Here is a 27,103-nt window from a genome sequence, read left to right on the forward strand (position 1 = left end):
CCAGGTTCAATCGCCAGCACCATCATAGGGCAGTGCAGAGCTGTGCTCTAGTCTTCCTCTTTGTATCTTTCTCATTAAAATTAAATAAATAGGGAGGCAGGCAGTAGCACAGAAGGTTAAGTGCACATGACGCAAAGCGCAAGGACTGGCATAAGGATTCTGGTTTGAGCCCCCTGGCTCGCCACCTGCAGGGGCGGGTCACTTCGCAGGTGATGAAGCAGGTCTGCAGGTGTCTTTCTCTCCCCCTCACTGTCTTCCTGTCCTCTCTTGATTTCTTTCTGTCCTATCCAACAACAATGGCAACAATAACAATAATATGGGCAACAAGAGCAACAGAAATGGGAAAAATGGCCTCCAGGAGCAGTGGATTTGTAGTGCAGGCACTGAGCCCCAGCAATAACCCTGAAGTCAAAAATTAATTAATTAATTAATCTTGAAAGTTGTTTTCTTGAAGAAACATTTTTTTGAACTTCACATTTTATCTAATACTGCAAGAGTTAAAAATTTCTTACAGATAGAACAATAAGTTTGGAAAAACATTTTTAAAATAAATATTTATTTATTTCCTTTTGTTGCCTTTGTTATTTTATTGTTATAGTTATTATTGTCTTATTGCTGTCATTGTTGTTATATAGGACAGAGAGAAATGGAGAGAGGAGGGGAAGACAGAGAGGAGGAGAGAAAGACAGACACCTGCAGACCTGCTTCACCACCTGTGAAGCGACTCCCCTGCAGGTGGGGAGCCAGGGGGGGCTCACACTGGGATCATTATGTGATTAACCTGCTACACTAGTGCCCGACTTCCTGGAAAAACATTTTTATGTGAAAATACATGCCAATCAGTCTAGGAATGAAATCAGTAGTATTATAATTCATCTTCTTACATATTGAAGAGAATAAACACAATTAAGAAATACTAGCATAGTCTTTCAGAAAATTTAACAAAAATGGATTTGAAAGCTTTTTCCCCAATAGTCCAGAACTCAAGGGTTTTTTGAAAAGCTATAAAAGCAAGTTCAGAATCTAGAAAACTTTACTTCTTTTACTCACATTTATGCCCACTTAAGATACATCACTACATTTTTATTTAATAAAGGTATCAGTCAAAGCTTATGACAGCTCAGTTTGCTAGGAAGTGAGTCAGACCTTCAAAGCTCACTTATTTAAATTTATGTGGCTCTGGTCAGGCTGGCCCATCTGTACTTAACCAGAGCGTCCCTCATCCCAGCTAATTATGCCCTAGTAGTGATGCCAGTGACTCCAAAGATGGCCCAAGGCGGACATTAGGAGCAGGTAGCTGATCCTTCCCTTTTCTCACTTTTACAAAATATCCTAACAAACAAAAACTAATAGTGTAGCAGTGCTATCCTCCTACACAAAAGGGCTGTAAACAGTAGGACTTGAAGGGCAAAGAAATAAGACTTTTAGATGCTTTATATAGAACAATTCCCTCATTCACACTAACTGAGCAGAGTTCAATATGCTGAGTAGCTGAATTTGAAACGGTTCTGTTCACTACTTAGTTCCTTCACCGATGAGTAAACAGAAAGACAGACACTTGCATTAAGGTCACTCTCACAGGACAGCATTAAAAGCTTCATTCTCTCAGTATACCCTCAGCGTTGATCTGCGGTTCAAAACGCTCCATTGTCACAGCTGACAAATCATCAGGTTCAAGACTCCAGACACCAACTCCTTCTGCAGCCCCTGCAGCCATGGCAGCTCCCAGAGCAGTGGTTTCTGGCATCGAGGGCTTCACTGAGGGAAGAGAGCTACATCAACATCCCTGCAGCCACATGCCTAAGGACAAGGTCTCCCCAGAGAAGCACAGCTTTCAGAGTCGGAAGGAGCGATGTTTTACTAACCTACTGGGATATACAGAATGTCGGCTTGCAGCTGCATGAGGATTTTGTTGCTAGTCATTCCTCCATCTACCTGCAAGTGACTGAGGGGAATTCCACAGTCACGGTTCATGGCATCTAAGATCTTAAAAAAACAAATAAATAAAAAAGGAGAGAGAGAATAAAGATAATTAGACTTTTTCACATGGCAATCTTCCTAGAAACTGATAATAGCTTCCACAGAACATTTGGACTTTTTTTTTAAGGTGCATTTATTTATTATGAGAGAGATCAAAAAAAAAGGACAGAATATTTAATGCACTTCAGGCATTAGTACATAATCTTTTAAGAGTGATACAACTGGATTATGGGGGAAAAAAAACAAGCCAAAATGGCCCATATTTATTACCTCCCGAGTTTGGAAACAAACAGCTTCTAACGCAGCGAACGCAATATGGCATTTGTTGGTAAACTGAGTGAGTCCACAGATGATCCTAAAATGGACAAACGGTTATTTTGTTTTAAGATTAGAATGGAATACTTGAGTCAATCTACAAAGTCTTGTATATGGGGAGGCTGGATTTGGAAGATAAGAAATGTGTAGGGAAAAAATATGAAAATAAAACACATTTTTTAAAAGCTAGACATAAAAATTAAGTAATTAATTAATTAGGAAGACCTTCTAGTGCGTAATCCTGCGTTCACAAATGAAAACCTCCCAGTTCATCTGAACAGATGACAATAATATAGAACCAAATCAGGGGGGTGGGCGGTGGCGCCACTGGTTGAGTGCACATGTTACAATGCACAAGGACCCAGATTCAAAGCCTGGTCCCCAACTGCGGGGGGCTTTGTGAGTGGTGAAGCAGATGTCTCTGTCTCTCACCTTCTTTTGCTCTCTTCATTTCTCTGACCCATCCAATAAATAAATCTAAAAAGTATTTTTAAAAACTCCAAATCAGTATTCACAGAGAGCATTCCTCTGCTGTATCACTTACAGAGGACTTGAAGGTAACATCACTGACATTAAATGCATATGAGAAGGCCTTTCTATCAGATCATTTATAACGTTTTAAAATAAAGGTTTGAAGTTATACCCTCCAAATAGAAGAGGTTTTCTGTAAATACTTTACACCCTTTAAAATAGATAGGAAATATTAACTAATCAGTTAAAAGTGAATTGAATAAATAAATTAAGTCATAAAAGCATACCTTCTTTTCAATTCTTACCCTCTTGCACTGGGCTCCCAGTAAGGTGCATATAACCCTGAAAATGCTGGGACAAAGTAGCAGCCATAAGAAGTACCCACTTCTTTAGCAAGTTTTTCTAATATGAAAAAAAAAACGACAACAACAACCACAAATCACTGTACTATATTCTATTCATTGGCCAATAACCACATGTTCTTCAAAACCTGGGACAGGGCTTTTAGATTATTACTCATTAGCACAGCAAAATATTCCTAATTATAGCAGCATGCTAGAGTCAAACAAATTTCCCCACCCTGAACACCCCCATTAAAATGTGACCCACCCCCTAAAATGCAGGAAGTGGATTCATTTTGTACATCTCCATTATTTATTTATAAGGCTGCCAAGCAGAAGACGAAGCGACCTCAAGTGTGCCCTTGATCAGAAATGTGTTTCCAGCAATTACAAAAGCCAGAATGCCCACCTTCTATATCCCATAAACAACTTTGGTCCATATTCCAGGGGGGAGAAATGTTAGGGGAAGATGACCAGAGGGGTCTGAACTCCAATTCCATCAGGACGCGGAGAGAGGGAAAAAAAAAAAAGGCATTCAAAGGTAGCAACAGGTGTAGGTTTGACTTAGAAAGGAATAGAATGCAGGACCATAGGGAAAACAGGCAAATATATATGCCTATAGAAACAATAGTCATTAATATCTACGACCTTGAGAGAACTACTGCAGTTTCCAATGGGGACACAGAACTCTGGTGGTGGGAACAGTATGGAATTATACCCCTGTTATCTCATAATTTTGTAAATCAATATTAAATCACTAATTAAAAATAGAAGAAAAAAAGAGATGGATGTACTTCTAGGAGTGGGTGATGGCAAACCTGGTTGAGAGCTCAGTTACAATATGAAAGGACCCAGATTCAACCCCCTACTCCCTACATACAAAGGCAAAGCTGTTCTGCAGGTATTTTTCTCCTGCTCTATCTCCCCCTTTCTTTTCTAATAAATAAATCTTTTAAAAAATGTGTTTCTGATTGTCTTACCTTCTTCAGGTAAAATCAAACAAATAGGAGAATGAGTAGGTGAGTACAAAATAATTACCCACAGACTGAAAATAGCCACATGAGTCCCTGATCTCTACATGTCGTAGTCTTAATGCATACTCTACCAGGTAAACTGCTTTCTCAGCAGGAAAAAAAATGACCAGACTACTTTTTACCTGTAGAGTCTGGCAATCTTCGGTGCTCAATTTTATACCTGGGAAATTTTTATGCCCTGCCTTGCCAGTTTATTAATTATACCAGAGCACTGTTTTATAAATATTCACAAAGTAGTCACTTATGATGAAATAAAACTCAAATAGGGGGCTATATATTTTAATTCATGTATGGGGCAATACACAAATATTAACAGATTGCCAAGGTAAAATATGGGCCCTTTCTATTCAGATTCTAAGCCTTTGTTAGAACATACTTACCAATTTCCTCTGAGGACTTTATAATGCCAAGATTGTCTCTTAACCAGCGAATTACAGCACCTGCTATGGCTACAGAGCCCTAGAGGAATGTGAACATACATGTTATTACTACCAAAAGCTTTATTAAGGACCCAGAAGAGAACACAAAGCACTTAGGAATTGCATGCATGAGTTCGTACACTTGATATCCAGCATCACCAGTATCCAGAGCTGAGCTTTATTGATTATATTCTCTGTGTATGATACTGCCATCTGGCTAAACTTCAAATAGTACAACTTTGAGGCTCCTACAAACATCATAAATTACACATTGTGTAGGAGTAGTTTTATCTAGGTCACTACAGAAGTTTTTCATGAGATGGAACAGAAGAGAACATTCTAGTACACCTTTGAACCCGTTCCTGTAGGTGGATATCAATGAACTGAGCTGTTTGACTCTCGGGCATTTTTTTTTTTTTTGCCTCCAGGGTTATCGCTGGGGCTAGGTGATGCACCACAAATCCACTGTTCCTGGAGGTCATTTTTTCATCTTTATTTATTTGAATAGAGACAGCCAGAAATCGAGAGAAAAGGGAAAGATAGAGAGACAGAGAGACACCTGCAGCTCTGCTTCACCACTTGTGATGCTTTCCCCCTGCAGGTGGGGGCCAGGGGCTCGAACCTGGGTCCTTGCACACTGTAACATGTGTGCTCAAGCAGGTATGCCACCACCCGGCCCCGCCATTTTTTCCATTGTTGTTGCTGCTGCTGTTATTGTTGTTGTGTTGTTGCTGCCATTGTTGTTGGATAGGACAGAGAAAAATAGAGAGAAGAGGTGAAGACAGAGAAGAGGAGAGAAAGATAGACACCTGCAGACCTGCTTCACAGCTTGCGAGGTGGGGAGCCGGGGGCTTGAACCGAGATCCTCGAGCTTCACACTATGTGCACTAAACCTGGTGTGCTACCACCTGGCCCCCTTATGCAATTTTTCTATCTATTGCTAAGACACAGGGGTAAACTATTACCCAATATACACTCCTTTCTTATCAGGAGATACTACATGAAAAGTTATTTTCCCTGTCTAACAGTATATTACATAAAGCACCACTGAAGTCAGCAAAGAAAGCTAATAAAAATAAATTTTCTAATAAAATCATCAAGAGATGGGTGGCTATAGCAATAAGGAAGAAAACATGATTTACAGTCTGGTAAGTACGGTCTGAGTCTGAGTAGTAGGTTTTTTTTTTTTTTTTTTTTTAAGTTTACTTTATTTTTATGAGACAGAAAGACAAGGGAGCCAAGGAGCAACAGAGCTCTACTCAGAACTGGCAACTAGGGTTCCAGGTTTAGAACTTGACACCTTACACATGCAAGCCCCCTGCTCTCCTGCTGAGCAATATCCTTGGCCTATCATGTTTTAGTTCTGAATTGGTATGCAACCTTAAGCAAGCTAGTCAGGCCACCTAAGCCTCGTTTCTTTACCTATCATGATAGTGGCAACTTAAATACCACCTGCCAAAGCACTGGAAGAAATAATCTCTTAAAATGAGACCATACCAAAAAAAAAATTTAAAAAAAGTGGTTTGGGAGGTGGCACAGTGGATAAAGCATTGAATTCTCAACCATGAGGTCCTGAGTTCAATCCTCGGTAGCACATGTACCAGAGTGATGTCTGGTTCTTTCTCTTCTCCTATCTCTCTCATGAATAAATCAATTCTAAAAAAAGAAAAAGAGACCATACGGGAATGTTCTTACTGAATGCAAATAAACCAGCTAGTCTGTCCATGTTAACAAGCACAGCCCAATTCTATCAACTGATGAACATATAAATACAATGTATATCCAGGGGGCTATGAGACAGCTCATCCAGAAGAGATCTGGGTTCAAGCCTTGGCACCAAGTGGAAGCACCATGGACGGCACAGCGGGGGCAGCTCCACGAAAGGTGGAGTAGTGCTGTGGTGTTTTTCCTTCTCTGTCTCTATATCCCTCTCCCTTTGAAATAAAAAAATCAGCCCAAGATTAGTGGGTCTGCCATGACCAAAAACCAAATGTATAACATATATTCACATGACTGACTATTAATTGTTCACAAGAAGGAATACTATGCCAGCTACAGCACAGATGGACTTTCAAAAAGATACTAAGAAAAGAAGTGAACCATTAGTCCTAAAATATCACCCATTGTATTACTCCATTCATATGAAATGGCTGGAAGAGGCAAATAATAGAGACAAAGCATGGTTAGTAGTTATTTAGGGTTAGGAATGTTCTTTAGGGAGATGAAAATGTTCTAAAGTTACATTCAGGGGCCAGGCGATGGTGCACCTGGTTAAGTGGACACATTAAAGTGTGCAAGGACCCAGGTTCAAGCCTCTGGTCCCACCTGTGGGGGCAAATGTCACAAGTGGTTAAGCAAGGCTTTAGGTGTTTCTTTGTTTCTCTATTTTTCTCTCCGTTCTCAATTTTCCTGTCTCTATCCAATAATAAATAAAATATTTTTTCAACAAGGGCAACAAAGGGGAAGAAATAAAATATTAAAAAATAATAAATCAATAAAACATTTTTTAAAAAAGGTTTATCTTATTAAACGAAAGTTATAGACCCCCATATACAGCCTTGGTCTGTAGGCTACCCCATCTGGCTTCGGGTAAGGGCTCTCTCTGATGCTCACACAATGAAACTGCCTAAGCAGGCATTATCAGGAATAATAGACAGGCGGCTGTATTGTGGTGCTGGCTGATGGTGGCGGTGTGACTCTGAATATACTAAAAGCCACTGCGCTGCACTTTGAAAAGGCGAGTCCTGTGCTGTGTGAGTTAATAAAACTCTCAATAAAACTAGTATAAAAAGATTCTGAAACTACAAAAAAGGTGAAATTCAAAGTTTCCCCCCTTTGGTTCTGCTATTTTATTCTTATACATAATTAATATGGATTACTCCCAGAGTTATTCATAACAACAACAACAAAATCAGAAAATATATAGGAAGCAGAATATTTCACTTAATCATTCACCTCCCTCCCCAATTAAATCAACCTAACTACACCTGTCATCCATTCTTGCTGTCAGTTTCCAGGATTTAAATAAGCTTAGATGTTGAATTCTGTTGATTTATAGCGTCATTCCCAGCTTTTATAAGAGTGTCAGTGGGAGGGTGGGGACATAGAACTTTGGTGGTGGGTGTGGTGTGGAACTAGACACTATAATCTTACACTCTTGGAACCTACTATTAATTACAAGTAAAGAATTAAGTGTTAGAGCCTGGGGGAAGATAGCAGGGTGGTTAAGCAGAGTTTCATGCCTGAGGCTCCAAGGTCCCAGGCACAGTCCTCTGCACCACTATAAACCAGAGCTGAGCAGTGTCTGGTTAAAAAGGGTGTTAGATTGATAAAACAGCTCACCTGGGTGGTGCGCCTGCTCTGTCATGTGCGACCCAGGTTTGAGCCCAGTCCTCACTATACTGGAGGAAGCTTCAGTGATGTCGTGTGTTTTCCACTCTCTGTCTCTGTCTGAAAAAGTCAACCTGGAGCAGTGAAGCCCCAGTGATGATAAATAAAACTATAATAGTAGACCCAGAATGTTCTGGAAAAGCCACAGACCACAACTGTTCTGTATACAGTGGCTTTTCAGTTATAAAAATATCATCTGAGGAGCAATCTGACACTACTTTGCAAACATAAACAGACTTTTTAAGAAGAGGGCAAAGACATATCTCAGAAGGTACTCTAGACATTGCCTACTTCCTCTGAAATGAATACTTATTATACTCCACAAACTTTGCTATGCTGTACATTTCGGTACTTAGTGGAGACCAGCGAGTAGAATGAAGTAGATTTCCTTCCCTCCTTTTTTTTTTTTTTTATGTGGTGTTGGGGGATGAATTCAGGGCCTTGCACATGCACGATGCTGCTGAGGGTCTCTCGTGCCCATTGCTTACTTTTTTCTACTTTAGATAGGGAGAAACAGAGGACAGGGAGAGAGACATCAAAGCACCAACACCCCATCTGTGGTGTTTACCAGTTACTCCCATGTGGTACCAGAGCTTAAAACCAAGACTTCATGCATGCAAAAGGTGTGTACACTGGCTGGGGAGCTCTCTTCATTTTTTAAATGAGTCTGTTTCCAGTGGCCACTCCCTTGCCACCTATTTTATTATATAGGACAGAAAATATTGGGAGGGGAGGAGAGACATCTCAGACCTGCTCCACTGCTTGTGGGGCTTCCCTCCTGCAAATGGAGTTCAGGGTCCTTACACATGGCAATGTGTGTGCTTAGCCAGGTGTTCTACCACCTGGCCCTAAATAATGTATTTTTTAAATGAACAAAAATAAGAAAAACTTTCATATTCACAAAAGAGACCGTCTTGGGGGTAGCGCAGTGAGTTAAGTGCAGGTGGCACAAAGCCCAAGGACCAACGTAAGGATCCCAGTTTGAGCACCCGCCTCCCCACCTGCAGGGGAGTCGCTTCACAAGTGGTGAAGCAGGTCTGCAGGTGTCTATCTTTCTTTCCCCCTCTCTGTCTTCCCCTCCTCTCTCCATTTCTCTCTGTCCTATCCAGCAACGACGACATCAATGAAACAAGGGCAACAAAAGGGAATAAATAAATATTAAAAAGAAGAGGCCGTCTTCTGAATTCAAAGGCAGGAGATAAAATGAAAAATGATATAATGCTTTGAAGAGAAGCAGGAAAGAGTAAGACAATAGAAACTTCCAATGAAAGACAGGAGGTCCTGATAGTCTGTTCACTACAATCAGCCCCTGCTCCAGGTTATGTCTCTGGGAACAACATATGCAAGCCTACTGTTCATATTCTAAGAAAGACCTAAGAGAAAGGAGAGGGTAGTAAGAAGAGTAAACTAAATAATAATGAGATGAGTGGAATAAAGTACATGAAAATCAGTACATAGCCCGGAAAATGAAAGACTAGGAAATAAGGTATGGGAAGATCAGACAAAAATAAATCATCAACTAGATCTGATGTAATGTCACAGTAGTCAAATGACACTTTTCTTCCAAAGAACCTTGACAGGAAGACTACTGCCATGAACGCTATCCATAGGTAAGGGGGAGAAATTATGAAAAATGAAAATCATCCCTACATAACTTAAAATCCTGTCAGGCGTAGTAAACACAGTTGTGTGCATGCTCTAGTATGTGTATCTCTACATGTATAATTTTACACTATACTCGATTTGAATATATTAGATGCAAAGTACCAACTAACTCTAATATCATCAATACTTTAATAAGAAACCGGGGAATTAAATATTTATTGCTCAGGAAGTGTGTGTTCCAGGAGGGCATGATAGAAGTCCATAGACAATGTTTCTAGGCTGTGGCAGAGAGATTCTTACAGAGGCCTCCACAATACCAGCCTCTTGGTGTTCATGCCCTTTGTGATCTGTCTCCTCAAGTATACAGACACCTGTCACTTGTTTTAACCAATAGGATGTCTCAAAGGTGGCCGATGTGTATGTTGCTGTGCATCTGATCATGTTTCACAGGATGTTCAGACCTGCTTCCTGGACTCTGTCTTTCTGGTTTTAAGGAAGCAGAGGTCGTGTTGGGGGTACTCACCTGCGTACGAAGGAAGCCTAGGTGTCCTCTAGGACCTGAAAGTATCTCTGATTGACAGCTAACAAGAAAACTGATGCCCTCAGTTCTGCAACCATAAGGAGGTGAATTTGGTCAATAACCTGAGTGAGCCTGGAAGCAGATGGAGTTCTAAGCAAAAGCACAGCCTCAGGCCACACCTTGACCACAACCCTGTGGAGGACACAGTCGAGCCCTACCTAGATTCCTCATCCATGGAAAATGAGATAATAGATGGGTTAGTTCTAAACCACTTTCATTTGTGGTAGCACTATTACATAGCAATCATTAACTAATATGTAGACTTATACCTAACATAGGATATTGTACTTGAGCAGGATAAAAAAAACTCTTAAAGACCTCTTAACACTAATAATATGTCAGACTGATGAGAAGATGGGAGAAGGGACACTTGAAGAAAACAATAGGACATAATGGGAAAACCCTTTTGAAGATCAGCTTTAAACAGGCACAAGAGGGCATAACACAAGGTTTGGTATGTCAACAAGATTTGTGAGGTTTCTACTGTTGGAATGGAATGGCAAGCGAGACAGAAAAGGACCCAAACTTCAGGGAAATTCTATCCTGATAACAGAATGCAGAGAAGGAACCTCAAACCCCAACTAAGCTCAACTTCATAATAGTAAAGACCCCCCAAGGTATTCTTATTTTGTGAAATAATATTTAGCAAAAAGAGATGAACTGGGGAATCAGAAAAGCACCATTTCAAAAAGACAGTGCACTATTAGCAGAAGGCAGAGGAAGACACAACTACTCAACTGCTCTATTTTCCTCCAAACTCTTCTACCACTAAGAAAAAATAAACTCAACTAGAAAGAGTGGGATAAATTTAATCAGTGTAATATGAGCTTAAAATGTCTGGAAAAAAAAAACCCTGAAGGGTTATGTGCTCATTCCTTTTTACTGATAATAAAAGTCCTGAAGGTGTGAAAATGGTCAGGTCTAAATGGATCACATGCCAAGGATTTGAAAGGGGAAAGAAAAAAAGAAAAAAAGAAGAGGAGGAGGGGAAAAAAAAGAATTCTTAGTGGTGAAGAAAGGTAGCTGTCCATATTAACAGAGTTGATGTGTTTGCACTTTTAAGCCCCACCCCACCCCACCCCCGCCCCAGTTCTAAACAAAGGATTGAATCAAAGCAAGACAACACATGCTGACTCAAATACAGAACAGTGTCGATGTGGACAAACAGAAATGCACTAGTGAACAGAACTTAAAGTCACAGGTATGAGGTGTTCTCTGTCTTTTCTCTGTATGTGTCAGGCAACAAGAATAGTGGCCAGGTATGAGCTGGTTCAGGAGAAAGGGGTTCAAAATGTTTGGTTAGGCAGAAAACAATTGCAGTGCTTGAAATCAGGTGCTAGATGGCGCTCCACCACTGGTGTAGGGGTGTTGGATAATCCATGGCTTACTGGGGGCCTGCCTGAAGTGAGAATTTCAAAATTCATAAAGAAATCTACTGTTAAAACAACAGCCAAAACAAATAGATGAATAACTGCTGGAATGGCATTCATTCTCAACTAACAAAATCTTTAAAGTAAGCAGTTGTTTAAAATGGCCAAAGAGGTAGACTTTCCATTTCTTTAAAAGCTATGAAATTATGCATCAAAGCAAAAGAAAAATTCCTGATCAGAGAGATATGAAAAAATGGCTCAGTAAAAAAAATTCTACAAATGAAATTACTGAGTAAAAAGTAAAAATGTAATAGATGGAATAAGCTCCTCAGCAGAGACTGAGTGGAGTGCTGTTCCCAGACAAGACTGATGGGAGTTTCACTCGCTCCATCTAGTCACAGAGCTTGTGCTACCCGCTACCCACTCCAAGTGAAGATATACATAATCTCAGGGCAGGGGGATAGTATAATGGCTGTTCAAAGGACTATCAAGTCTGAGGTTCCCAGGTCCCAGGTTCAATCCACCATAAGCCAAAGCTGAGTGGTAGTTTGGTTAAAAAATGAGGGGGGCAGGCAAGATATCTCACTTGGACAGTAAGCCTACACTTAAGGGAATGTAGTATCTCTTTCTGTATGAAAACGTTAGTCAGGAGTGGTGAAGTTTCCAGGGCTGAACACCCCTCCCCCAATGAAGAAGAAAAAAATCCTTCATAAAGGTATACATACAAGACATTCACAAAAATGTTCATCATAGCCAAAATCTAAAAACAACTTAATGCCATTGACAACTGGATAGACGCTAAAGCGTGGTGTTCTCACATGGCTTAAAGAATTAAAAAATGACTATAGCTAACAACATCGATGAAATCTCAGAAAGACGATGTTGAGTGAAAGAAGCCAGATCAAAGGATATATATTGCGTGACTCAGCCTCCCTTGCCTACTCTGTCTCAGTAAGCCTGAACAACATAAAACTAAACTCTGGCATTCAGTATTGTGCGAGAAAAACAAGGAAGTGATTAGAATAAAAGCCAGGACAGTGGTGTGCTTTGTGGGGGTTGGAGGGGACTCCCTTGTGTAGGTAATGTGCTATCCTGAACTGGGTAGATAGAGGTTACATGGGTTTCCTCTTTATAATAAGTTTTAAAGTTGTGTATTGATGTTCTATACATCTTTCTGTGAGTCTTATATTTCACAGTAAAGTGAGATCAATGGGTTTGCTTTATAGACATTTTGGAAATGTAAAGGAGACACTGTGAGCCTTGCCAGGAATTCAACATAGAGAAATAAAGATAAATTAAAAGATGCAAAGGTGGGATGTAGGGGAGGAAATAGTATAACGGTTCTGCAAAAGACTTCCATATGGGCCTGAGGCTCTGAGGTCCCAGGTTCAATCCATCATAAACCAGAGCTGAGTGGTGCTCTGGCTTAAAAAAAAAAAAAAAAAAAGTAAACATGGACAATGGGTTGAAAAGCTTCAATATCCAAGCATCCAGTACCACTTCTAGGCAGAATGGAGGTATTGGTAGAAGTTACATCTGAAGTGATAGCCTCTGATAAATTTTCCAGAACTGAAGACATACCCATGTCCCGGTACCTAACAGGATTAAGTAAAGATAAATCAGGCCCAGACACATCACAGTAAAACTATGTCACTGGAATGAAAAGGGGTTAAACATAGGCTAAAAACCAACAGACAGTGAATCAGATTATCTAGAGAGGAATCATGCTTAGACCAGAGCAGCAGAGGGCTCAGCGGCATAAAACATGGCCAAAAGGAACATGGGCAGCTGGAGGTCTAGGACATTTGATCACCACCCCTAGCCCCCGAGAAAGAGGACATAATAAACAAGGCTAGGCTTACTGCCCCAGATTCTTGCTATAAGAATTATTAAAGTATTTGGGGGCTGGGTAGTAGCGCAGCAGGTTAAGCGCATGTGGCACAAAGCGCAAGGACTGGCATAAGGATCCCGGTTCAAGCCCCCAGCTCCCCACCTGCAGGGGGGTTGCTTCGCAAGCAGTGAAGCAGGTCTGCAGGTGTCTGTTTTTCTCTTACCTCTCTGTCTTCCCCTCCTCTCTCCATTTCTCTCTGTCCTATCCAACAACAACAGCTATAACAACCACAACAAGGGCAACAACTGGGAAAAATGGCCTCCAGGAGCAGTGGATTTGTAATGCAGGCACCGAGCCCCAGCAATAACCTTGGAGGGAAAAAAAAAGAATTATGAAAGGATACCTGGCAACAAGAAACAAATGGGGTCAGGGAGTGGGAACACAAAGGACGAAGGACCAAAGAAATTAAACCAGCTACGAAAATCCATGAGGGACGTCAGCAAACCTGATTTACTGTCAGCTAGAAAGAGAGCAGTACTAAGCGGTGCATATTTAACACAAAGGGAACATGACTTTAAAAGTAACCACAGGGTTGCCACTGGAGGTGGTGAGGGCAAAGCATTTGAGATTCTCGGCATGGCTTTAACTATACACACTGATAGAATGTAGGGGAGAAACAACTACCACCCCCACAAGATGTCTGTGGCAAAAGGTTAATTACATGGAGGGGGTAGGGCTGGAGGCAGAGGTGGGTTTCTTCACAACCATCTCATATATAATAACTTTTAAAAAGAGTTCTTTCTTTGTTGATGAGAAAGAGGCAGAGGGTCAGAGGAGGAAAAGAGAAAGTCAGAGTATCATTCTGACACATGTGATGCTGGGGGTCAAACTTGGGACCTCATGCTTGAGAGTTCAAAACTTTATCCACTGTGCCATACCTCCTGGGCCACAATATCTAAAGTTTTGTTTGTTTTTTTTAAAGAGACCAACAAAAGAGAAAGAGAAAACATAAAGAAAAAGGTAGTATTGCTTTCAAATTGGCATATGAAGAGTGAAAGAAGGCTAAAAGATTAATTACAGTGGATAACTATAGTTTTAGTTTTTTATAAGCCAAGTGTAGATTTCGGGCTGGCGAAATAGTGTACTGTTTTGCTATGTGCACGATCCAGGTTTGAGGCCAGCTATCACCACAACAGAGGAAGTTTTGCTTGGGAGAGACAGAGATAGAGACAGACACCTACAGGACTGTTTCACCACTGGTGGGAACTGCCTTGTGCATGGGAATGCGTGCACTCAGCCAAATGGGCCACCACCCGGCCCTCCGAAAGAAAGCTCTGCTGATAGTGTTATCTCTTTCTCTCTCTGAAAAAGTCAGTCTGTAGTGGTGAAGCCCTAATAATGACTAAAAAATCAATTTTAATGTGTCAAACTGCTAAGCCTGACAACAATCTCTCAAATTAAAGAAGTGATTGTTTTTTTTTAAAAAATTATTATATATTTTGTGAGCACATTCCCCTTCCCCTCTTCTGATAAAGTAGAATTAGTATGAATTTGCTAACAAGAACTTTTGCCAGTCTAGTTTTATCCTCTTCCCTCTTCTTCTGGATAAATTTAATTTCTTAAAAATCAAAAGAAAATACTAGAGAAAAAATGGGGATCCTATTTACTATGAAATCCTGAGGATACATGCTGCTGCTGAGACAATGATGTTTGTAGGTGAAGAAAGTGACACATGTAAGATATGAAATAAGAAAAATAATGGATTGGTCCTGAATATCCAAACTGAAAGATAGAGAGGGAGAGAGAAAGACAGACACCTGCAGACCTGCTTCACTGTTTGTGAAGCATTCCCCCCAGCAGGTGGGGAGCCAGGGGCTCAAACCGGGATGCTTGTGTAGGTCCTTGCACTTTGTACGATGTGTGCTAAACCTGGTGTGCCAATGCCCAACCCCCTCACATTTAATCTCGATGCCCCTCAGGTTTAAGACTCTAAGAGGTTACATGAACTGGAACAAAAACATAAGGCACATTCTTGCGAAGTCTCCAGGTGAGACAAAACTGGAAGAGTAACAAACAGTAAAGAGCACATCAAAAAGGCTAGGACCTAGTTCACCCTGTCGGATACAGGCCCTACCATATTCAAGGCCCCAGGAGTGAGCTTCTGGCACCACGTGGGAACTTCCCAAACACCCAGGGAAGCTCCATGTACCATAAAACAACACTTTGGTGTCTCTCCATTCATCTTTCTCTCTTTCCCTCTCAACCTTGGGGAAGAAAAGAAAAACTATTAGACTAGATCTGAATAGGCTGACATCACTATTATGAAACGTAATAGGAAAGAGCAAAGGTTTTCTTTGTTTTGGGACAGTGCCACCTGGGAGGGTGCCTGGCCTGGCATGTGTATGACCCCCCACACCCCCCACACAGGGGGCAGTTTCAGTGCTCTGGTATCTTTGCCTCCTTACCCTTTTCCCTTTCTATCTGAAAATCAGCCCAGAGTGGTGAAGCCCTGGTGATGACCAAAACAATAATAAGAAGAAGAATTTACAAAATATAGTGTTGTCTCTTTGACTTTGCAAATAACTATTTCTAACACAGATCCACCAGATTCTGTGGCCTTAGACTGACTGACCTGTGCCTATCAGAATGTCTAAACATGTTTAGAACAAATGCTATTTTGTTAAAAAATAAAAAACAAAAAGCCCAATCCACCTCACTTCTTTTCACTTTATGAAATATGTTTTCTTTATTTTAATGAGAGAAGCAGAGATTATAGTGATAGATAACTAGAGCACTCCTTAGTTCTGGCTTATGATGGTGTTGGGGATTAAACCTGGGACCTCAGAGTTTTGCGCATAAGAGTCTTTTGCATAGTTACTAGTTCTCATTTTTCCTCCAAATCAACATGTGGCGTGAAAGTAATGTTCTGAGGAGATAGGTGAAGATGAAACACTGGGGTATTATGGCTAGAAGAACAGTTTTCAAGCTGAGAGAAAGGTTATCAAGTTAATCTCTTCATTAAACTTTGTGGATAGGAAACCTTACAGAGCGGAATGATTAAGTAACCTGCCCCAGGTCACAGGATTAAGTGGTAAAAGAAGTGGGGAATGGATAGAAAATTCACAAGGTCTAATGGTAGTCTAGACCTCTGGCTCATGTACAGCTTCCACTCAGTCAAATGCCAAGAAGACAAGTATGGTTTCTGAGTCCTCTATATTAAGATTTACAAGGGAAGGTGTTAGAAACACAGGAGTTCTACAGAGCTTTGGCTGTTTCTAATAGCGTTTGAATCAACTGAAAGGAACTTACTTCCAATGCATAGTAAACTGGTTTGTCTCTGCCCAATTTATAAGCCACTGTGGTCAGCAGGCCATGTTCAGAAAACACACACTAGAGAAAGAAGAGAAAGATGCCAGCAGTCAGGAAAACAGAAAGCTTTGCAAAGTTAAGATAAGGTGGGTACTAAAATGTTGAATACACACACACATTTTTAAAAAAGAAATGAATCTTATCAGAATTACCACTATTGAGAACACACTTCAACAGTCCAAAACGTTTTCCCCTCATCCCAATGAGACTGACATTTAAGAATCTCGAGCCATAGTGCAACTACCTATCCCACCAACAGTATCAAAAACACAAACGTGCAATTCAAAGAACCTCAAATGGTGTAAATGTAATAGCGTTCATTTGTTTTTATTGAACTGTAAATTAAATCCTCGCAGAGGTTAAATAAGAGCTCCTGACCACAAAGTAACTAATATAAGGTTAAAGAAGATTTTGATCCGTCTTTTCATTTGAAGAAACCAACCTTACGGCCTGTATTACATAGTAAGAAACAGCCTGTTCCATACCTATAGTTGGGGAAGAAAACACGATGTCAGTTTTATTAAGAGCACATGAAGAAACATTAATAGCACACATTAATTTAAACATGTAATTTGCTACAGTGGAAGTCAAGATATAAAAGCTTTAGAAAAGTTCTGAAAGTTAACAGATAGCGCATACCCTTTTCTGGAATAATGTTTTAAAGATAAGGTTAGAAGCAAAGTTACTTAGTGGGGTCAGGAGCTGGCAAACCCGGTTAAGCGCACATGCTACCACATGCAAGGACTCAGGTTCAAATCCCCAGTCCCATCTGTGGGGATGGAGAGCTTCATGAGCTGTGAAGCAGTGCTGCAGATGTCTCTCACTGTCTCTCTCTATCACCCCCTCCCTTCTTTCCTGTTACTTAGTACAACCTTGGTGGGAAATGGGGGGACACTTTTCTGCACTGTGCTTATTGTTCTTTTCAAATTTTTCTTTTATAAGACTCTTCATCAGCAAAAAGGTAATGGTTTGCTGAATATTCTGACCACAATATTTTTATGCAATACAGCATTTTAAAGCTGAGAGATATATGCTAGTACATACTTTACATGCACTGGGAAACCAAGCAACCCTGTGACTCAATTTAAAACACTGGCCTGGAACTCAACCCAAGTATCTTTGAGGTAGGTCTGTGCAGTACTTAGTGCTGACACAGTCACAGTCCAGGGCTGTGTTTATACAGTGCCATGGAATCACAACAAGCTCTACCTTCAGTGACAGTTGCTCATCTATGTGGAATGAAACATCTTGAGGCAGAGCCATCAGGCAATGAGACTGATCGATTCTGCTCTATCATCCACCTCATCTTCCGGTCTGCAGAGGAGGGGAGGCTCAGAGTGCAGGAAAATGTGCCTGGGTCTGGGGCACAGCAGAGGCACAGGGGGAAGGCTCTCCACGGACTGGCTGCCTCATTCTCTGTCACATGGGTGTGCTAACAGTGGCGGGAGACTGTGCCAGAATGCAGCATAGAAGAACTGAATTTCTTTTGTGGCAGCCTTATCAGCAGAAGCTTCAGACTCCGCAACTAGTCTGGCACTTGGACAAGAGTGAGTAGTTCTGACTTGTGCCAGGCAGATAAGCTGCCCCAACTGATACCATTAGGGGTCACAAGGAAATAATTTTCAAACAAGTTGGTGATGGTGATGCCCACCCTTGGCTCTCTGTAAGCAGTCCAGCCCCAGTCTGGGTTCCCCTCCCTTAAACACCCCCAAGGACTGGCTACTGTGCTCAGAGACATTCTGGGGAGCCAGGTAGTGGTGTATTCAGTTAAACACACATAGCATGAAGTGTATGGACCCATGCAAGGATACCAGTTCAAGCCCCCAGCTCCCCATCTGTAGGGGGGGTCGCTTCACAAGTGGTGAAGCAGATCTGCAGGTGTCTTTCTTTCTCTTCCCCTCTCTATCTCCCCCTTCTCTTAGTTTCTCTCTATTCTATTCAATAAAATTGGGAGGAAAATGGCCATAGGAGCAGTGGATTCGTAGTGCTGGCGCTAAGCCCCAGTGATATCACTGAAGGTGAGGGAGAGAGAGATAGAGAGAGAGACAGAGACAGAGAGAGACAGAGATACAGAGAGACAGAGATACAGAGAGACAGAGACAGAGAGACAGAGAGAGACAGACAGAGACAGAGAGACTGAGAGAGAGACATTCTGGTATGTGAGAGAAGGGGAACACGGAGTCCAGGGCAGTGGAACTGCAGCAGAAGCTGCTACCAGTTGGCACTGAGTCAACAGACACCATCAACTGTGTCTGCTTTACAGAACAAAGGGAAATATTTCAGGCACTACCCTTTCAAGTGAAAATAGCCGAAGGCACCCTGTTTTTTCTTACTCAAATATATTCTTAGTCTACTTGGTGAACAATTGATATATTCAGGGAACATGGGATTAATGAAGCCTAAGTTTTTCTTTTTCTTTTTAAAGTAGTCACATACCACTAGGTACAGATTAACACATTAAAACACATAAATCACATCACTGATTTCCAGAATGCTGACAAAGCTGAATGTTCTGAGTATATCTCATTTAATTGATATTGCTACAAATTAATCTGATCCATGTTTTTTAAATTTATTATTATTATTATTATTATTATTATTTTGCCTCCAGGGTTATTGCTGGGGCTCAGTGCCTGCACCATGAATCTACTACTCCTGGAGGCCATTTTCCCCCTTTTGTTGCCCTTGTTGTTGTAGCCTTGTTGTGGTTATTATTGTTATTGTTGATGTTGTTCGTTGTTGGGTAGGACAGAGAGAAATGCAGAGAGGAGAAGAAGACAGAGAGGGGGAAAGAAAGACAGATACCTGCAGACCTGCTTCACTGCCTGTGAAGCGACTTCCATACAGGTGGGGAGCCAGGGGCTCGGAACCGGGATCCTTACTCCACTCCTTGTGCTTTGCGCCACGTGCGCTTAACCCACTGTGCTACCGACCGACCCCTGATCCATGCTTTTTAAGGAAGAAATCTGTACTAGTTTAGCACCTACAAACACGCTGTATATTAACACATATACAAGTTTTTTTTTTCCTATTGTTCAAAAGATAGAGTCAGAAAAACAGAGGCAGAGAGTGTGACAAAGACCACAGCATGGAAGCTTCCTGCTTCCTGCTTCCTGAAGCCCTGCTTCAAGGCTCCAACTTGCATCAAGCAGTACATTCTCCAAGTAAGAGATTTGACCAGCTCCACATAAACAAGTTGGCCAGGGAGCAGTGAAATCATTCATGAGTGAGGCCATTTCTTTTTCTCTTATTTTGCTAAGAGGAGGAGAAATACCACAGCACTGAAGCTTCCTGTGGTCCACTGTACTCCCATGTGCTGCTGGGGTTTGAACCTAGGTCACACACATTGCAGGGCATGTACCCTACCCAGTGAGCTAATTTCTCTAGACCAATAAAAGTGAATTCTTGCAGTAGTATACTGAATAATTAGGCAATGAACATTAAGAATATAGAAAGAAACTCCCTTGCTACATTTAAGGCACAGTTGTCAAAGCAGAACGCAGGCATTTCTTTCTGATTTGCCTCCCCTCCCTCTGAAGCCAAACAGCAGCACATCAGAGCCCCTTATGGCCTATCAGTTGTGGTTAACAATATGGTTCACTGTGCGTTTGTGCTCTTGACAAGTACAGAGAGCATCTGGTTTACTAACACTACAGTTCTTGGCAAAGGAAGAAAGAAGAGGGCGGGGGAATTGATGTCTGATGTGTTTTCGATCATTTCTCCGTACTCTTGATTCAGTTGCCTGGAAGCCAGAAGTCAAAAGACTCCAGACTCATGCTGACTCATCTCATTTGATCACTATCTCAAGACAGGACTGGCTTCCAAATGCTCACATCCCACCCCACCCCACCCCCAAATCCCAGAACTCCCACACCTTCCTATGAGGCTGCTGGCCCTTCTAGATTTCAAGAGAAAAGAACAGTTCGATGTGGATTGTCTCTTGTAGGGTCTGTGGCATTTTTCCCTCCACAGAAGAGGCAGCAATGTGTTGAAGCTGAGAGCCCCTGACTAAGCAAACTTTTAAGAATCTAGATGTGAAAAAAAAAAAAACTCCTTTTTTCTCACTAGTAAACAAGTTTACTCCTTGAGCACGGGTTTTTATACTGAAGTAGGAGTATCCTTACTACTCACAAACTGACTCTCTCTCTCTGTGTGTGTGTGTGTGTGTGTGTGTGTGTGTGTGTGTGTGTGTGTGAACAGCAAGACAGAGGAAAAGGCTCCTAATCTCTAATGTGACTATTCCTTCTGCTTCTAGTCACAAAAGAAACAACAGCTAACAGGTGGAAAGCACAGTGCCGGGAAGTGACACTGAAAACCCTACCCCCAAGAGGACATTATTGCTATAGTGAGAAAGTCTGGGGCAAGAATGATATGTAGAAGATGACAGTTTAAGTTATGACTCTCCTTCCCCTCTGCTCAGCCCCCTCCCACTCCTTATCAACCTCCTCCCAAAGACATGGATGGATACCTTAAACTGATGTTGACTCTGGATGATAAAAAAAAGTACTGGATTTATTTTCATCACCAGGATTACTGCTAAGGCATGGTATCTGCACAACGAATGTGCTGCTCCCACTGGCCTCCTTCCTCCCTTCCTTTCTCTCATTCATTATGACAGAAATAAAGAGAGATGGGGTGGGAGAGGGGAGAGAGGTAAAAGAGACACCAGTAGCACTGCAGCACTGTTTCACTACTCGTGAAGCTGCCCCCCACCTCACCCTTTGCAGATGGGAACCAGAAGCTTGAACCCAGGTCCTTGCACACAGTCACTTGCGTGTTTTACTGGCTGTACCACAGCCCAGCCCCCAGAATACTGGCTTTCATGAAATAAGGTTTCATGAAAGACTGATCTGTGTGTTTACCTAGGACCTACTGCATTTTACTGAAATAAGTTGTGTTTGGGGGAGGAAGATAAAATATTTACATATCCATATTAGAACTACAAAGCTACTGATGTTTAGCCTACATGAACTCCAGAAGCTTTTCCCTTATTCAAAGCACCAAAGGGGAAAAACCAAATACTAGTTATCCTGTAGGTTACTCACGTGTTTTTGGCCTGTCCATCCTGGAAGCACATTTGTCCTACCAGTGCAGCAGACTGGTCCCCCAAACACTGAAAATACAGATGACAACACAGCACACTGACTACACAATAGTGTTAAGCTTCCCTTTTAGAAGAGCCATAGGAATTTGCTTTTCTAGCTTTTATTTATCAAAGGATGAAATGTCTTGTACTTCAAGTACTGCCTCCATCTGGTCATTTTCCTATCTGTTAACACTCCTACAAGGGGATAAGTGTAAGGAGGAAAAAAAATAGGACTGATTTATTCCAAAGATTCTCCATGTCACACACAAACAAGAAGTAGCCTGTTTTGCAGCTCTTATTTATTTTCCACAGTTTAGGAAGGGGACAACCCTTTAAAATATAGGAGGGAGGGCAGAGGTAGATAGCATAATGGTTATAACTCTCATGCTTGAGGCTCCCAAGTCCCAGGTCCAATCCCCTGTACCACCATAAGTCAGAGCTAAGCAGTGCTCTGGTGAAAAAAAAAAAAGATATAGGAAAGAAATCATAGCATAGGAGGGGTAGGGCCATTTCAGAGAGAGATTTAGTAAGGTAACTTACCCCAGATATCGGCACACCTTCCAAAGCCCCAGCTTTCTAGCAGAATTAAAAAAAATATATATGAATAATCAGAGACGCTTGAGCCTCCTAACATAACTGCACCAGGAATGAACATGAATAGCAACATGCCAGAGCATGTGGGCAGACAAGACAAAGCAAGTGTTTCAACTACATGAGTGGTTCAGAGACAGATACTAGAAGTATCCCTAGAGAGACAAGAAGAGACATGACATTGGAGGAGGGACAGAAGCATTGGGCTGGGAGTCAGGAGGCATGTGCTCTACTCCTGTGTAGTTAGTGTTAAGTCACCAGCAGGCCACTGGGACTTCTCTCTATGCCTCTCGCTATGAAATTGGGCCTGGGCTTCATGATTGCTGAAGTCCATTAACACTCTGCTATTATTGTTGTTACTAAGAACAGATCGATGCACCCTCCTTTCAAATGGACAATCAAATTGCTATCAATCCAGCACAGAACGTATTTGTTTTGGAAGGCTGTATTTTACCAGCTATTCTTTCTAGCCAAAGTGCTCTTACAATCAGTAAGGAAGACAAGAGTATCCACGTAATGGACATTAGATGTCGACAGGCAATATCGCTTGGTCAAGTTTAGATAAGCAAGAGGTATTTTGTATCATGAATAATGATTTTTTTTTACTATGCTCAAGCGTGAACAGCACTCCAGAAAGACAACTAAGGTTTTAGTTTTTGACTATGTACTTTATTTCAAACTTAACTTTCAAAAAAATATACATTAACACAAAGCGATTTGTACTCGGGTTAAAAAATTAGGGACAAGAAATGTAATCACTGATACAGGTGTATGAACTAGAAGCTTTAGACTGACTCTTGTCATAGTGAGGATAAAAACAGGTCACCTCACATGCCTATGATGAAAAGGAAATAAATGTATATATACAGAGTGGGAAAGGTATGGGATAATACCCCTGTTATTTGATAATTTTGTAAATCAGTATTAAATCACTAACAAAAGTTTTGAAAAAAGAGTGTATATATATATATATATATACACACACAGACAGAAACCCTTTATAAAATAGAAAATCCCCTTTAGATAGCAGATATTGTTTTCTTTCATGCTTCCTGGTTAATCTGAGACCTGTTGCTTTTGTTTACTGTATATATTCTAAGGGAATCTAAACCTGGGTGTGAAAAATTGACATCACTGGAGCCATTTGAAAATGAGGTCTGAGAAAGTCAGACCCCTGGGCTGAATAAGAAAAAATCAGCTTGAAAGGAATGATAGAAGGGAATTTTAAGCTACTTCTCACCTTGTGACTCCCTTTTCTCTCTCAGGAAGAACTTCTCCCCTCCCTTGCCCTCTTCAGGGCAGATTTTAGATTTTGAACATGGACTTGTGCTCCCCAAACTGCAATTCTCAGCCGTTACCAAATAAGTACATGTTTAACTTGCCACTAACCTTGCTATTCTCTTACTTAATGCTAACAGAGATATGATGGTCAGGTTTCCTAAAGGGCTCAAAGGGAATCAATCAGAAACCTAGATACAATCTATCTAAGTACATGTAAAAACTAAGGAGAGCCTTTAAAATGACTAGCAAACTATCAGCAGCATCTATTAAGTGCATAAAACGCTCCCCATTTTCTTCACAGGGAGGGGTCTGTGGAGGAGTCCTGGGAGCAGCCTCTGGTGAAACATGCAGAAAAAGTGACAGAGCATTTCCAACTAACTGTCTTAGGACAGTCAAAGTATTAAGTAAGGACAGCAGTTAGGACATCTACAAACTAGAGACAATTTCCCTACAATGGTAAAAGGCCAAAGTACATCACAAGTGTACTCTGTGATGGGAACACCACAATTCCTCAGTCCAGGAAACTATTGTAGACAAAATCTTCTATGGTAGAACATTACTTTCAATCTTACCAGAGAATTGGAACAGAAATAGAGTTTTTAAAAAACCTAAAGCTTGCCTAGAGCTTGCAGTAATTTGGAGGGTCATGGAGATTCTAGTAAGTGGACAGGTGCTTATTTAAGACTAAGTGGAAATGCACTGTATCTTTTCCAAAAGGATGGGTAGCATAATTGGTGGGCAACCTACTCACCAGGCTATGAGAGATTTTCTATAATCAGCAAGAGGAAGAGGGGGGGGGACAGAAGCATAATATTTTCAATGCAAGAGAAGTAGGCCAGTTAAACGTTTTTCCAACCCTTCCCTGAAACTGTTTCTAAAGAAAAGCTTTTCTTCAGATCCAAGTCAGTTGACAGCTATAAAACTATCAACACACTAAGTGTAGATAAGTGGTGACTATGTTTCCATAAAAAGACTTCATGTTGCCTTAAAAGGCTTTATTATAAAAGAAGTGTTTAAGAATTTGTGCTCAAGATTTATCCAGAACACTTAGGGATCAACTCTATTAAGTCTATAAATATATTTTCTGATATTTTTCATGAAATGTTTAAGCAACATTGTTTGCAATGTATCACAGGCTTACTAAATCTTATCATGAATTCCAGATCATTTGTGCTCAGAATAATCCTCCTAAAGATTCTCATTCCTACTATGCGATCAGAGATGCTTATTGATGCTAAACATATTTTATGCTGAAGCTACTTTTCCTCTGGATTTCAATGAAACAAAAATAAAAGTAGCCATTATGGAAAACAAAATTAGCAACCACAAATCAAAACCAGATACATTTCTTTCAGTATCTCTGCTACAGGTCTGCTCAGTCTGACAAAGAATTTAATATAAAACTTGGTTTCATCATTAAAATAGACCCAGTGGGAAAAAGAATGCTACTAGGATGAAGAATCCCACCTAACACTGAAAAGGAGACAACACAACTGCTGGAAAGTTATTTGGGTTAAAGGAATCAAATGGCTCACATATTCCCATGCTTCCTTTTGTAATTAAGATGATCTTGTTAACACTTTTAAAGCTAATACTACTACTAGAGAAAAAGTCAATTAAAGTTCATAAAATGTAAAATAAATTGGTTAGAATGACTTGAGATTTTTTAAATTCTAAACTAAATGATACATTTGCATATTTTACATATTACTACAGCCACAGAAATGGTACAATCTCCAACTATGAAATGTAACAAGCGGATTTTGAATAGTATAGACAGGAATGTTTTTCCTTAAATAACTTTTTACCATTAGGCCATAGATCTCAGAAGAACTCCGGACATTTGGAAGAATTTTCATAGGAATTTCAAAAAATCTGAAAAACATTAAGATTGGGTCTATAAACTACTTTAAACAAACATCTGGAAACACCTACCACCTACATGCATTTAAAGGAAAACTATAAATAACAGTAAGGAAATGGGTGTGTTTGAGTATAGTTTCATTGTTATAAATAAACTAGCAGAACATAGGTTCATGCTTAGATATTTAACATTCTAACCTTATATATACAAATCAAATCAACACAAAATAAAAAGCACACAGAAGCCAAAGTACTTTTCTAAAGGAACTAGCCTTCCTTGACGAATAATCAAAATGATTACTGAGGGGCCAGGAGATGGCACCCAGCAGAGAGCAAATATAATAATAGAGCTACAAGGACCAGGGTTCAAGGCCCAGGCTGCCAGTAGTAGGGGGTAAGGTTAATGAGTGCTGAAGCAGTATTTGCAGATGTGTCTCACTTTCTGTCTCTCCCTCCCCTTTCAATTTCTGTCTCTAATAAATAAATTTAAAATAAGATGAATACTTAATTGGACTGTTGATTATACATATACATCAATAGTCTTTCTTAACAAGAGCACACAAATAGAGCCGTGTATTGCAGTCACAATATCCATATTAGAGTCCAGCATTCCACAAACATCTGATAATAGTAATATTTATGTTGTTAAAACGGTATACTATTTGGGAAAGTGTTCTTAGGAGAAAACACAACTCACTTGCAGAGCTCATTATCCCACTCCAAAGAGTGAATGTTGAAAAGCATGGTCCTACTTGCATTTGTTACATCTGTACAGTGGACACCTCCATTGGGTCCTCCTGTCAAACTCTAAACAGAATAAAAACAACAGGTTATGTTTGCAATTTAATTTACATTTCCTCCAATGGCCTTAGTCAGCAGCAGAGCACATAAAAGTAAAAGAATGCAACATTTCAATGATTCAATACTCTGGTTTTCAGCAATGCCCCTACACAGAAAGATAAGCTACATATATAATTTCAATGTTTCTCCTAGCTACATTTCATAAGGATAAAGATGATGTTATAATATGATGCATTTTTAACTCAATTTATCTAAAATAAAGTGGATTGCCAAGAAACTTTACTTTCTAGGGGGCATAATTCTTTGAATTGGGGTCGGGCGGTAGCACAGCAGGTTAAGTGCCATAGCACAAAGCGCAGGGACTGGAGCAAGGATCCCAGTTCCAGCCCCTGGCTCCCCACCTGCGGGGGGGGGTCGCTCCTCCAGCAGTGAAGCAGGTCTGCAGGTGTCTATCTTTCTCTTCCCCTCTCTGTCTTCCCTTCCTCTCTTCATTTCTCTCTGTCCTATCCAACAACGACAGCAATAACAACAATAATTATAACTAGAACAACGATTAAAAAAAAAAAAAGGGCAACAAAAGGGAAAAAATAGCCTCCAAGAGCAGTGGATTCATGGTGCAGGCACAGAGCCCCAGCAATAACCCTAGAGGCAAAAAAAAAAAAAAAACAACAACTTTGAAACATAGTATTTTAGGGAGAGCTAGCTCACCAGGTGTGGTACATGCCTTACCGTGCACACAGCCGAGGTCCAAGTCCTGACACCATGTGGGAAATGCT

The 27,103-nt window shown here is 40.7% G+C and overlaps 1 protein-coding gene across 8 annotated transcripts in view; it reads right to left on the minus strand.

Annotated features, from left to right (window-relative positions):
* GK (glycerol kinase) overlaps window positions 1–27,103 on the minus strand; it is an 84,934-nt gene that overhangs the window by 9,826 nt on the left and 48,005 nt on the right. For 4 of the 8 annotated variants that reach the window (XM_060182754.1, XM_060182758.1, XM_060182756.1 and 1 more), the window contains 12 exons: window positions 26,224–26,333; window positions 25,472–25,538; window positions 24,415–24,432; window positions 22,332–22,367; window positions 21,751–21,818; window positions 17,148–17,190; window positions 16,646–16,726; window positions 4,522–4,600; window positions 3,072–3,168; window positions 2,251–2,335; window positions 1,866–1,986; window positions 1,615–1,758 (listed from right to left, as the gene is read on the minus strand). In XM_060182754.1, coding sequence (XP_060038737.1) covers window positions 1,615–1,758; window positions 1,866–1,986; window positions 2,251–2,335; window positions 3,072–3,168; window positions 4,522–4,600; window positions 16,646–16,726; window positions 17,148–17,190; window positions 21,751–21,818; window positions 22,332–22,367; window positions 24,415–24,432; window positions 25,472–25,538; window positions 26,224–26,333 — 949 coding nt within the window. The remainder of the gene's footprint in view (window positions 1–1,614; window positions 1,759–1,865; window positions 1,987–2,250; window positions 2,336–3,071; window positions 3,169–4,521; window positions 4,601–16,645; window positions 16,727–17,147; window positions 17,191–21,750; window positions 21,819–22,331; window positions 22,368–24,414; window positions 24,433–25,471; window positions 25,539–26,223; window positions 26,334–27,103) is intronic. The other 4 variants (XM_060182755.1, XM_060182757.1, XM_007518827.3 and 1 more) reach the window with 1 other exon arrangement.

Source organism: Erinaceus europaeus, chromosome X, assembly GCF_950295315.1.
Source record: "Erinaceus europaeus chromosome X, mEriEur2.1, whole genome shotgun sequence".
NCBI lineage: Eukaryota > Metazoa > Chordata > Mammalia > Eulipotyphla > Erinaceidae > Erinaceus > Erinaceus europaeus.